Below are 13,852 nucleotides of genomic sequence, written 5' to 3' on the forward strand. Positions count from 1 at the left end.
TCTGTTCAAAACTAGCTAGAAGAAGCTCCTTACTCAGGATGAAAATTCAGTAAACTCTGACTTTAGTCTCTGAACTTGTCTCTGACACTCGGTTTCTTTTTCCTGCCGTTGTCTTTCTGTGTGGGTGTGACTTTTCTATTGTTGATTTGTTTATAAAGAACAAACCAATGGATTTTCAAATTCAGCATGGAATATCACTGGAGAATTACTGCCTCTAGATGGCTTACAAAACACTAATCAAGGTCTTGTTGGTCCTAGTCTGCTTTTATTTCTGTTTGGAAAAGATTTCTTGTTAAATTTGAGATAAATTTGGAGAGCTCTTCCTATGGAAAAGAGGGTGTCATTTGGAAAAGGATGAAACCATTGAACTATTCAGCCAGAAGTGCTTGAGGACTAAGTTCCTGGTTACTGTTTTCTCCTCTCTCTTAATGTTCTGAAATACTATGGTGGAGTGGTATATTTTTGTCTGGTAGAATTCATAAGAACTGGGATTATAGCTAAAGAAAAAGATAACCCTTTTTGTATGCAGTATGCTGTATTTGCACAGTACTTTAATTACTATTTGAACAGTTTCTACTTAATAAGAAGATAACTGGAATTTCTTAAATGCTGTAAAATTAAGACAGGGGAATATGCTACAGATGAAGAAGATGAAGACATGGGACCTGTCCTTCCAGGAGGTGACATGGCTATTGAAGTGTTTGATCTCCCTGAAAATGATGACATGTTCTCCCCCAGTGATGTGGACACTGGCAAGCTTGCTCACAAATTCAAAGAGGTAAGTTATAGATCAGAAAATATTCCTGAAATATCTCACTGGAATTAGATTTCTAGTTCTCTCATTGCTCAGTGCTTATTTTTTCTCTTGAATACTAGAGTTGATTTCTAGCCGCTTGTATACTCAGTATTGTTGAATGACTCAAAGAGATCTGCTTAAGAGAAGTGGAACTGGTCTTCAGAGTTGTTTTTATGTCAGCTTTCAGATGACTGTTGGATTGATGAAGAGTGATGTATCATTTATGTTTTCAGCACGGAAGTTACCAGGCTCCAGCACTTAGTTTGTATTTTTTGATGAGGAAGATGAAGTGCAAGTTAATCCATTCCTAGCAGGTTACTTTATTTTTTTTCTTTTTTATTTCTTTTTTTTCCTTTCTTTTTTTTTTTTTTTTAATTTTTTATTTTTTCATTTTTAAGATTGCAATAAAAAGTGATCAGGAAAACTGAACAGCAAATGCTACATTTCATGAAAATGGACATGTGGAGCTCTTCCTATACCATTACACAGCGACTCGTCAGCGTACAGCAGTGTCGTATGTTTGGCCATGTGTATGGAAAGATGGTATATTGAGGAAGCAAGCGCATTTCAAACTGGTGTTTTACCAAAACTCTGCAGTTGTAAAGTTTGCATGGCATCCACTGATACTAATGGAGGCTTGAATTAGTGATGTTTCTTATGATCATTGAATTCACATAACTTAATTTACCAGAGATTCAGGCTAGATGTGAGGAAAAAATTTTTTTACAATGAGGTGGTGAGACCCTGGCCCAGGTTGCCCAGGTGGTAGATGCTCCTTCCCTGGAGACATTCAAGGCCAGGCTGGACGGGGCTCTGAGCAACCTGATCTAGTTGAAGATGTCCCTGCTCATTGCAGGGGGTTGGACTAGATGAGCTTTGAAGGTCCTTTCCATCCCAAACTATTCTGTGATTTCTTCTGTATTTTAGGTTGTGCTTTTGATGTGGTTTATTTCTGAATTTTACTGAATTCCAATTCAAATAAAGACATGAAATAATTGGATTTATCTAAGCCCACAGTGATGACAGAGATGACAATAAAGAACATTTTTCTTTTGAAGTGTAGTGAAGATGGAAGGGGTGAAAGTAGCCAGAACCTCGTAGGAGATTTGACTAGCATAGTCCTTCTGGGCCCAGAGTGGAGTTTTAAAAGAGAGAGGCTTCCTTTTGATTCTTCTTCCCCTATCCTCTCCCCTTCTCTTCAATCAAACCAGATATTTTCTTTTTTATAAATATATGCTGTTATTACTGTCTAGCGAGAGTAATGTATGGGACGTAATCAGTCAGAGCAACCCATTTTTCCCTTTTCTGCTGATGCCCTTTTCAGCCTTTGGAGGCCTACTGTTATCCATTATTGTTTCCTGAAAGTTTTTTAGTTCACTTAAATGATAATTTCTTCCATATTTCAAGTTCCAGACTCTTATGCAAATTAGCAGAACAGTTTACTTCATTTTCTAATACTTTGCATCACACATAGTGATACTTTCTCAAAGCGGTGCCAGTGCACCAAGGCTATGCAAAGCACAGCTGCAGTGATGGGCAAGACACTGACCTCTAAATAAATTGCCTGTCAGAATATGCTTGTGTAAAGTTTCCGTCAGCTTGGGCTCTTGCTATACTCGAGCATGTCCAAACTGCTTTGAAGCTATTACTTGCAGACCTGTTTGGTTTAATGGCCTCAAAATACTGGTGTAGAGGAGATCAAAGAGCTTGAGGATCCTCCAGTTTAAGTGTAGATGAGAGCCTGAAAAGGAAAATTAAATGCTCCTGCGTAAGAGTGGACTCTTTTTCACTAGCCCACACAGTTACCGCTGTTACGAACATGCCACTTTTGTTTCATTGATTGTGAAGCAGCGTTTTCTTGGCTGCTACAGAGTGAATACATGTATTTTTCTTGGTATTTGCCCTGAATTCTTTCAACACTAGAGGACTTGTTCACGATTACGCTGCACAAGCCCACACAGTGTTTTCTGGAATTGCATTTAAAGAATAACTGTTCGTTCTTGTTCTTACTGCAGAGATTAATGAAAGTATTAAACAAGTGGGTTGGGCATAATCTTTAAGCATAATAGTTTGATCTAATTAGTTGAATTCAGTCTTTGCAATGAAAAATGTGCTCAAATACTTTCAGATCACTCTTATTTGAAATGTCTTGCATTTGGAATGGAAGTCAGGAGAGAGATGGGCATTCCTGGGTGAATCACTGTACTTCTGCAAGTCTTGTTTCCTGGCTGTAAAACAGGAAAAATGCGACTGATTTTCCTTAACTGATTTGAGAGAAAGAGCTAGAAGCTTTATTTTAGCTGTGATGATTGAAGAGAGACAAGATCTATCGAGAGAAGGGACATCTTATGTAAGAATTAGGTGTTATATTTCACATCTTAACCTTCGAAAAATGAATTATTATTATATTCAAGAAATATAATGATTATATAGAAATTTTCATGGAGATTATTAGATTCCATTGTGTACTTTTTTCCCCATGGTACTCTAGGTATTTAACATTTGCTAGCTTTCCATCCCCTCCTACCTTTTGCAGTTTTAGATGAATTCAAGCTATTTAGCTATTTTCTCTATCTTATTAGAAAAAAAAAAGGTTTTACAGTTATGAAGGAAATTAATCAGCTTTTCAAGACATCTTTGCAAAGGAAATGTGCCAAAAATTATTCAAAATGTCCATTGTTAAAATGAAGCCTTCACGGTTTTGTATTGACTTAGAAAACATAAAACTACGAAATAGTATCTGCCAAGAATTTGTCTGACATTATACAAGACATGGAATAAGTTATTTCTCTTCCCCTATTAGAAAATTTGCTTTAAAATTTTTAACTATGAAGGCCAGATTTGCTTGCCAAACAATTGACCTTGCCCGTTGTTCAGTCTAACCCATAAATGCATTAGTATTTCTCATCTATTCTGCAAGCATAATTAGTTCTGATTAAAAAACAAGAAAAAAAAAGAAGAAAAGACAAAAGTAGATGTCCAGCTATACATTTGTCTGTTCAGCAAGAAGGTGTCTTCTTTCTTCTGCCTCAGTGGGATCTGCTGTACCATGTATTGATTCAGTGATCCGGCTGGGTGCTCAGTATTCTTTTTGGTTTTTTAGCTTAATAACAGAGAATATAAAAATAACTGTTAAAACCATCTGTACCTGAGCAGATTGTCATTTATGCAACAATTTGGAGTTTACTTGTATGTAATAATAAGCTGTTTAAGTGCTGCTGACTGATTTGTAGGGTTTTTAGAGGAGATGGGAATGGACTGTAGCAGGTAGCCTAAGGCTTTGAGTCTTGGCCTTTTGATTTCATTAACTCTGCAAAGGGCAAACTCCAGCTCATCCATCCTTCCCCTGATTTCATCTCACTCCAAAACAATGAGATAGCAGAACTAAGCATAGGCCTGGGCACTTAATAAACTCCATAACATTTTGAGATGGTTGGTTTGTGATTTTTCACTACTCACAGAAATGGAACGATGAGAAGAACCAGTTCTTCGTCCCTGAAAATTGCAGATCAGAGGTTGGATTGAATGAGCTCAAAAATTGCAAGTGACCTCTGCAAATACTTATTAAAGTATCTCCTTAGTTTCCTTTACCATATATAATTACAAAAAATTAGATCCTACGTCTGCTTTCACTGAGCACTGGAAGATTTGTTAACACTTTTCAGTGCAAAGTCAGAAAGCGAGCGTAAGTAACATGATCCTGAGGGTGAGAAGTCTCCTCTGGACACAGTGACCAAGAAGCAAGTAGTGGAAAGAAGTTTCCCAAACCATTCCTCAGGTGGAACTGGTTGCATCAGTGTCTCCTTTATTCCTTCCAACCTAAATTCAGTAATTCTCCACCAGAAAGGACTAGGTTTACTCACTACATCAGTTAAGGCTGATTTGCAAACCAAACTGCAACTGAGAGTGTGTGTTTCCTATGCCACAAGAACTGTGTTCAAGTGGTCCCATGAAAAGGGAATTTCAAAAGTATCTCAGCCTTTCTCAATACTTGTACCAATCACCTCTGTGATGGCTCCTTTTATTTTGAAACTACTCCTCTCCTCCAGCAGAGCTTCTCTTTTGAATTATTTATATATATTTTTTACTAACAACCTGGTCTTCAAAGATGTAGCCATTGCTTCACCAGAGATTATAATTTCTGGTTTAGTACAGCTCCCTCATGTATTCCATTAGCTCAACATAAACTATTCCCAAGGCCTCTTGTTAGTCTTCCAAGAGAATTAACCCTCATGTAAAACATGCTTTTCTGTAACTATTCCTGATATTAATAAATAATGGATGAAGGTTTTGTTTCCACTGCAGTCCCAGCTCAGGCTGTAATTCAGGTTGTGTCCTTGCTCTCAGCCCAACACAAGTCACTGTTTCAGATTGAACAGTGCTTTAGATTTAAGGTTTTGGGGCCTGTTGGAAGATGTGTGTGCTTTAAATGATAAAGCAGCAGGGATTCGGGTGCAGACCAGTACTGGGTGCACATGCATGATCATTTCCATTTGGATTAGGGTTCTGCAGTTGAAGCTGTCGTTCAATTCGTGCTTCAGAGTGTTCTTGGAGCCTGCAAGCAGTAGACCCTTGGGCTGAAACTAAAGATGTTTCAGGACATTGCTTAATACACTCAAAGAGCTAATGAGTATTTGCTCCACTGGATCAGACTAGTGTAGGTTAGTCCAAAAGAAATCTCCCCAGAAGATGTGCAGGTGGATGCTGGGTCCTCAGCACCGACCCTTGCACTGATTGTGCACGGTGCTGGGGAATGTCACTGCAACCTTTAGCACGCTGCCTGGGCTGCTAATCTGCTTGCAATCATTTTGTGTGCTCGAATGCTGTTTCCTGTTTTTTGCAGTTTCCCTGTGTAACTGCTCTCATGTCGAGATTAGCTAGCTTGAGCAGAATAATAGTAGAGAAGAATGGCATCAGTTTACCTTTTTTCTTGCATGAAATAAATGTGGAATCTTCCCTCCCCTCAAGGTTTTCTTGACTTCTCGAGTTGCTAAATCACTTATTTCCGTATTTGCTTTTTTGTAACGTGCCTGCTTTAATCAACGCAGTGGGACTTTCTGACAGCACTGGGACGTATTTCACATTCACATCAGAGGAGAGCAAAGCTCAGCAGGATAACATCTTTTTATTTTTTTAAGCATAAGACATTTGGTTTTGCTAAACAGATTGGATGTTCTGATTTGAAATTATGAGTGGTTAAACGGCATCCTATCTTTAATTAGGTTGCACAGACTGAGTCATTTTGCAAGCTAGACATTTTAATTTACAATCTACTGCACTGCAGCACTCTTCAAGGCCTTCTGCTATGTAATAAGGTATTCAACTTGCAGCACAGGCTTTAAAAATACTGGTGTACTCTCTGTGACTTCTTGTTTATTTTATGTTTTCAATTTTAGTTGCAAATCAAACATGCAGTTACAGAAGCTGAAATTCAGAAGCTGAAGACGAAGGTAAGAATCAATATACGGTTAATACACGTTGTTTTTTTCGTCTCATGCAAAATCAGATCCGAAGACGTATCTTTATGTGGGTGGAGAAGTCAGCATCCTTATTAAAGGCTGATTAAGAAGCAGAGTGGCTCAGCTAAATCTTGTCTTGGTATATATTTTCTATTCAAAGTTTCAAGTAAAATCTTAAGTGCTGCTATTAAGAGAAACTGCTAACTTCTGTAGCTTCAATTAAACATACATTTTAAGGGGTATCATAGTGACTAAATGGCAGATTTCTAGTTTTACAATTCTAATGCATTTTCTCGGGTTTTAAAATTATATTTATATTGAATATTCAAATCTAAGTTAGTAGGGTTTTTATTTACCAGTGATGTTAAAGTATACTGTTTATGCTAGTTTCCTTTTTTTGACATTTGAAAAAAAGCCTGATTTATTTAAAGGTACTTAATAGAAATTACTTTTTATATAGAGACAGAAAAGAGCTGTTCCATATTGTTGCAGTTCTCTTTAAAAGATATCTAGAAAGGAAAAAGCTTACTAGTTTAACAGAAAACATCTCATGATTGGTTGCTATTTATTATATTGAATTTGCTACAGCAATAAAAAGAAATTGTATTTTTTGTACTAGGATAACCTTTATGAGCAGGCAACTGATAATTCAGTTGTTGAGTAATATTAGGTTTTATAATAGTGTTCTTCTCTTTGAGTACATTATAAAGGACATAAAAATAAGAGAAAGAGAAAATTGTACTTCAGCAAAAGATTTTACATTATTTCCTTTTAGCAACCATTTGCACTCACTGCGTATTTTATATAGTGTTTATCGAATCTGCATAAATTGTTGTCGAATCCAAATTCAGAGTGCAACTGTCTTCTGTAATGACAATTCGTGTTGTCCTGTTTTAGTTCAGAAAGTGAGGAATCTTTTCTCTCTCTGCTTTCCAGTTGCAGTCTGGCAATCCGAGCCGCATGGTCAGTCCCTTGGGATTGATTTGCTGAGCCCCACTGACTTCATGGCAAGGATGTGTGGGTGTAAACACTCACCTGGGCAAATCCATTTGCAAGATTAGGGTTAATGTGCTTTTTTGTGCTGGACTTCTTTACCTAGTGTTTTGAATAAAGCCAAAGAAAATGTGGCAGGTTTAGGTATATTACTACTAAAACTGCAAACAAGTTATTTTCTTTTTGTGTGCATCATCCTTGATGCTAGCAGAACTGCCTGGAGCAAATTAAACAGTCTGGATAAGTACACAAGGACGTTAAAGTATGTTTTGTTTTCCATAAATTCTGGGAGCTAAAATCTACAAGTTGCTACAACCCTACCCTTATCCAGCACCAAACATTCAAACCTGCAACTAGCTTCAACCGGGAGGTGAGAAGCCTAACACACACACATACAAATCTAACAAAAAACTAACAAAGGAGCTAAGGTTTATTATAAACTCAACAGTAAAATTCAGATTTCTTTGAGGTCACTTGGAAAAAGTCATTGGACTTCATTGATGCCAAACAGTTGAACTGCACTGGTCATGGAGTTCAGCGGTGCTGATGAGTTTGGCAGAATTAGCCCCTGAAATCTCCAACAGCAAGGGCATATTTTCCTTTCCGTATTAGCTGCTTACAACTCGGTAAGCAAGTTTAAAGAAAACCAGAGTAAGATATGTATAACAGGTTCTCTTTGTCCTCGTAATGGTTCTGGCATAGTTTCAGTATTGGATGCAAAACTCTCTGTTTGCTTAAATGAAAAAAGATTCTAGGTTATGACCCAATGTTAAATTTTGAATTATGCTTCAACCTCTTTTGTTTGGCTTTCTAGATTAAGCATGAAAACAGATATTGTAAGAATTCAATGGAATTCCTAATTTGGGTGAAAAGGCAGATAGATTAGATGCAATTGGGTTTTTTTCCTATTGTTTTCTTAAGTTCTTAAATCCAATATAGAACCTGGAAATCAGATTCCTCCAAAAATAAGAAATCTCATCATTTCGTGAAAGTGTATGAATGCTTTATAACACCTGAGCCACATGCATAGAGCAAAATGCATCCTCAGCACTCAACTGATTAACTCTGCGCTTTGCCTGAATACTCCACTATTGACATTTTTGAAGTGTGTTTATTATAACCCAGAGAAGCTCAGAGGCTGCAGTGAAACACAGAGCAAAGGCTATACTTTGTTTTATGAGGAGGAATAATGTTTGTATCAGCCTGTTTTCTTTGTCTGGGAATGCCCTTTTCACTACTAGCATATTACTGTTATAGGTATTAATTCCCTGGTTTTAGTAGTCATGTTGTCTGAATTAATCCTCAGCGATGAGGCTGCAGTTGGCAGCTTTTTCCTGACTGCATCTCCGCTCTTCTGTTCAGCTGCAGGCTGCTGAGAATGAGAAGGTGAGGTGGGAATTGGAGAAGACCCAACTCCAGCAGAACATTGAGGAGAATAAGGAAAGGATGATGAAATTAGAGAGTTACTGGATCGAGGCACAAACCCTGTGTCACACGGTGAATGAGCACCTCAAGGAGACGCAAAGCCAGTATCAGGCTCTGGAGAAGAAATATAACAAGGCAAAGAAATTAATCAAGGATTTTCAGCAAAAGTAAGCAGTTACGCCAGGCTCGGCAAATGAATTAGTGGCCAGATAGGAAACATGTATGTGATGTATTTTGAAATTTGAAACCCACTATTAAACACCTGTAAGGTAAACACTATTTTTCACTTTTTTCATGAAAAACATGAGCTCTTTATTATGGAAAAATGTTAGTAGTATTCAAATATTAGTTCAGTGTTGTTGAAAAATAATACTATAACTGAATAACAATTTAGTCTCTAATATTCCAGGTTGGAATGTTTCAGAATTACTAGATAACTCAATGTCATTACAAACAACCAAGAGTAATCATAGTAAAGCATTTGATTAGCAAGCTTTGCAGCGATTTATATGGGTATTGTGTCAACTGGATTCACTCCTACTGTGTACTAATGTGATATCAAAAAGAAAATTGTTTTGTTACATTTTACATTTTATTTTTCTTCTATTAGATGCCAAGAATGTTTCAGCTGAGTTGAGCTAACTAATGATTACCTGCCCCACTCTGTTTCATGTGGTCCCCTCTCCCTTATGGCTAGCAACAATAATAACATCTTACATTTCTATAACAGCTTCTATTCCCCCAAATTTCTTTTTTTTTTTTTTTTTTTAACTGCAGCAACTTTTTCTTTTCCTGCTGGAATACATTAATTTAAAGAAGAAAACTCAAAACCACACAGCAATGTCAAGTGACAGCTGGGAAGTACAGAAGTGAATATCCTGTCCCATTAAAAAGGGTTTTAGGTAGTGAAATTGTCATTATCCATCCTGGAATTTTGTGACTGTTCCAGAATTAGCTGGCATCTTGTGTGCTTTCTGTCACAAACATCTTAAGATTTGCAAAATAAGAAGAAATAGGGAAAACAGCTAGCATGAGCTTGGATAGTCTTTCTGTTGCTATGCTGCTCCATTTCCTGCACCAGAACACAGCATAAACTAAGCTAACATTGTTTTCATTGTAAACACAGATTATGAAAAAAACAGTTTAACTGTTTTGATTATCAGTTAGAACATCTGAGATTTTTTTTTCAGATAAATTCCTCTTACCATTTTTATATCTTCACTTAACATATTTACTTAGACTAAGTAATTGTGTAGAGTTTTGTCGTTATTGGGGTTTCATACTTCTTACTAGGTCAGTAATAAAATATGTTAAGGACAGATTTTTCTGATGCATAGTTTAAGATATATCACAACATTTTATTTTCTGTTTGAATCTAATTTCTTTGATGACAGCAAATACATCTTTTTTTTTTCTTTTTTTTTTTTTTTTCCCCTAAGAGAACTTGATTTCATCAAACGCCAGGAAGCTGAACGGAAGAAAATAGAAGATTTGGAGAAAGCACACCTTGCAGAGGTTCAAGGGTTACAAGCTCGTGTGAGTAATACTTGCTCTCATATTTGAAGAATGAGACAATTCTGCGTGATATTCTGGAAAAAAACCCTATCTTATAGATGTGTGTGTGTGTGTTACGACTAACACTGTGTTGTATTTCTTTCAGATACGAGACTTGGAAGCAGAAGTTTTCAGGCTAATGAAGCAAAATGGGAGCCAGGTTAACAATAACAACAACATTTTTGAAAGGCAGACGTCTTTTGGAGAAGTTTCTAGAGGAGATCCAGTGGAAAATCTAGATACTAAGCAAGTGTCTTGCCTGGATGGCTTAAGTCAAGGTTTGTTTGAACCAAACCATAACTCCTATTAATACATATGTAGATAGCATGTTTATAATTTAGGATTTAAAAGAAACAATAATGCAGGGATGTTGTTATTTTTTTCAAAATTCAGTATCTAATGACAGCCATATCAGGGTTATAGCAAATAATGCCAATACAGAGTCCCAGAATAGCTGTGCAATGTATATTCTTAAAGAAATGAAAGTGACTGAGTGCTAATAAAGACCATTATTGACTTCCGAAAGCTTTAAGTGGGATGTCAACAATGTTTAGGTTTAATTCGATGCTTCTATTATGTTAATAAAGTGGGAGAAAATTGTGTTTTCTCCTTTGTTCCTAAATCTGTCCTTGATTACCAAACCACCAAAGATCAAACAAGAACAAAGTTACCAGAATGAGAAAAACAATGTTAAATTAACATTTTGAATGGATTTCTCCACGTTCTGATCCCACCTGGGTACAGACATCAAAAGGAACCGTGTAGGTGGCACTCACCGTTTCTCAGGATGGAGCCTATTGTAAATAAAATTCAAATTTTTTGCTGGCACATCAATTAAAAATCTTATTCAGCTATAGCACAACCTGATTTACAACATAAGACTTGTAAGATTTGTTCTGCGCTACTAAAGAGCCAAAACAATTTGTGGCAATGCTGAGATCTGGATAGGTGCTGTCAGCAGGGTGACTGTAACCTTTACTTGTTTTGCATAGAAAAGATAATTCCCATTTTTCAGGCTGTGCCAGTGAAAATATACAGATAACTTCCACAGCTTACTTAAAGTTCTGTAATTGCAAGTGGCTCCTCACTGTTGAAGTATATGTGGAATTAAAGCCAGTTTTAGGTCCACAGCCTTGGAAAAAAATTGTTTGGCGCAGGAGCAATATTTACTGTGTATTTAGTACCATCTGTGGAATCAGGTGTCAGAGATGTTGGGATTCTAGCAAAGGAGCACCAGACTTTGTTCCTATATAGATTTTCATTTTAAATAAGCTATAATGTTGTTATGAATATTATGAAAAAATGCATTACATTACCAAATAAATGAATTTCTAATAATCACAGACATGTTTTATTAAAATGGATATTTTAGTGGTTATTTCATGTGTGGACCCAAACTGAATATTGCTCTACAAACAAGTCGATACGAATTACATTTTTAACAAAGTATGTGCATAAAAAAAAGCTAGTCCTCATAAAATGGTATTTGGGTGATCTGCAGACCTTGTGGAACTGGTTTCCACAAGTCTTCCCAGAGCTATTTCTTTCTAGCAAGTGCTTATTATACTGGAATCTCTGATGTTCAGAAGCACTCAGAATGACAAGGAAATCTGTATTTCTGCCATAGACACTCAGTGTTACAAAATATTTAATCCTTAGCAACGGGAACCCTTTCAGAAATTTGCATCAGGAGTGAAAAGTATGCTTTCTTTACCTGACACACAGAAATCATGTTTACACTTACTATTGTATGTCAGTACACGTTCAGGGCTCAAGAGCTGAAATCCAAGGATTTCTACATGTTAAAAGAAATTTGCAAAATTATTTTTAAAAATTCGAAAGTTCTTTGGAAAGCATTAAAACTCTGTGTGTCAGTACTTTCAAATTATATTTCTCAATTGATCTGTTTGCATTTTCCAAGAGCTGCTGTTTTTCATTGCAAAAACATTCCCTTGCAGACATGTTACCAGTGTTCAGTACTTCTGAGAGCTAGAATAGACGATCCGTGAATTTAAATGGCCAAGTTTAACCACCTACATACAAACACAAATTATTTGCTAGGAAAAACAGACAATCAGCAGTGATTATTTGAAAGCAGAAATAGCATAAGTTAGACCTTAGATTCCAGGCTGGATTTGTGTTTTGAACAAGTGAAAAAGAAGAGTCCTTTTTTTTAAAATAAAGAGATACTACATCACTCTTTGACTTCCATATACCTCTGCCAGTAAACTCTGTAACAAAGTCTCTGAAGTCTGTCTCAGGCAGTGATGTAGTGATATTTGCTCTGCAGAGAAAGAGCCTCTGTCTCCATATCACGCTTTTGTAAACCTTTTAAGAAAAGGACTTGCCATTGTCTAGTAATACTAATCACTAATAATGAGTGTATTTTCTGATCACCCCGTGGATGTTTGCAGAGGAGCCATAAAGGGCAGGGGGGATGTCCGCGATGTCTTTGGAGGGTGAGCAGAGTTCCTGCGGGCGCAGTGTGTTGTGCATACCACCTTTGAGACATTCATACAAGCACTCCAGTCTCTTTGCTGGCTTTTTTTTGGCGAGTATAACACGCATTTCTTCATCAAGCCTCAGCATTAGATTTGTGGAGTGGGACTGCATGTACACAGCCACATCCCATAATTTTTATTCTGGAGCTTTCAGGTCTGTCATCCCTCAAAAAATCAAATTATGTAAAAATAGATATTTTAATTAATATATACTAAGAATTTTTTTTTTCTTCAATATGATCTGAGGTGTTTATTACATTTTTGCATGGAACTAGATTTGGGAAGAACCGATAGATGCGACTTGACAGGTGCTTACACACGAGAGTAGCTGTCCCTGTCCCTGCCGCTGCAGGTGCTCCGGCCGTGTTTAACATCGCACCAGACTGTGTGGCTCCTCAGGCTGCAACGCAACCTCATACTGAATTTGAGGGGCTGCCAGGAACATCAGCAAAAGTTAGAAATCAAAACCATTATGGACCACAGAGTTCTTCCTTTGCTTTGCCAGGGAATATGAGAAAGAAGCCTGAGGATTGTGTTTCTTTTACAAATACGTTATTTATTCTGAGAGTCCAGAAAAATAGATAAACTGCATTGTAGCTTTCTAGTGGTTGTGAGCCGTGTCTCCAAAAGAGAATGAAACCATTCACTGGAAGGAGCTGGTGGTCAGTTCAGCAGTGACGCCGACTTCGACAGTATTTGCTCACCTCTGTGCCGACACCTGTTCAAGCCGCTTTGATGGCTGTAGTGTCAGGTGCCTTGGGATACCCAGGGATGCACCGGTTCACAGAAGGAGATTTTGAAATCTATCAGCCTGTATAATGGAAGAACAGTGGGAGGACAGGCCAGTTCTTTCCTGCTCCACAGTGGTACTGAAATAATTCAGATGGAAGCCCGTTGGCGTCAAGTGGTTGAATGCCTGCTGAAAGTAAGTCTAATTACATCATCTCTGAGAGCAATGTAGAACCTGTTGCGACTTTTATGTGAGAGATCTATCAGGCTTCCCAGTGTGCTGGGAGATTCCTAGACAAGCCCGTGGGGTGTGTGTTTGTGCCAGGGAGCAGCCAGGGCTGGTGGCTCTCTGTGGAAGAGCGAGGGGACCGAGGGTGACAGCACGTGTGGCCAGG

General features: G+C 37.5%; 1 protein-coding gene across 5 annotated transcripts in view; it reads left to right on the forward strand.

Annotated features, from left to right (window-relative positions):
- The window catches only part of PPP1R9A (protein phosphatase 1 regulatory subunit 9A), a 140,182-nt gene that overhangs the window by 100,799 nt on the left and 25,531 nt on the right, over window positions 1-13,852 (forward strand). For 3 of the 5 annotated variants that reach the window (XM_065627546.1, XM_065627545.1, XM_065627548.1), the window contains exons 7-12: window positions 623-778; window positions 6,193-6,246; window positions 7,192-7,218; window positions 8,611-8,840; window positions 10,113-10,209; window positions 10,334-10,505. In XM_065627546.1, the coding sequence (XP_065483618.1) occupies window positions 623-778; window positions 6,193-6,246; window positions 7,192-7,218; window positions 8,611-8,840; window positions 10,113-10,209; window positions 10,334-10,505 (736 nt within the window). The remainder of the gene's footprint in view (window positions 1-622; window positions 779-6,192; window positions 6,247-7,191; window positions 7,219-8,610; window positions 8,841-10,112; window positions 10,210-10,333; window positions 10,506-13,852) is intronic. The other 2 variants (XM_065627547.1, XM_065627549.1) reach the window with 1 other exon arrangement.

Source organism: Caloenas nicobarica, chromosome 2 (genome assembly GCF_036013445.1).
Source record: "Caloenas nicobarica isolate bCalNic1 chromosome 2, bCalNic1.hap1, whole genome shotgun sequence".
NCBI lineage: Eukaryota > Metazoa > Chordata > Aves > Columbiformes > Columbidae > Caloenas > Caloenas nicobarica.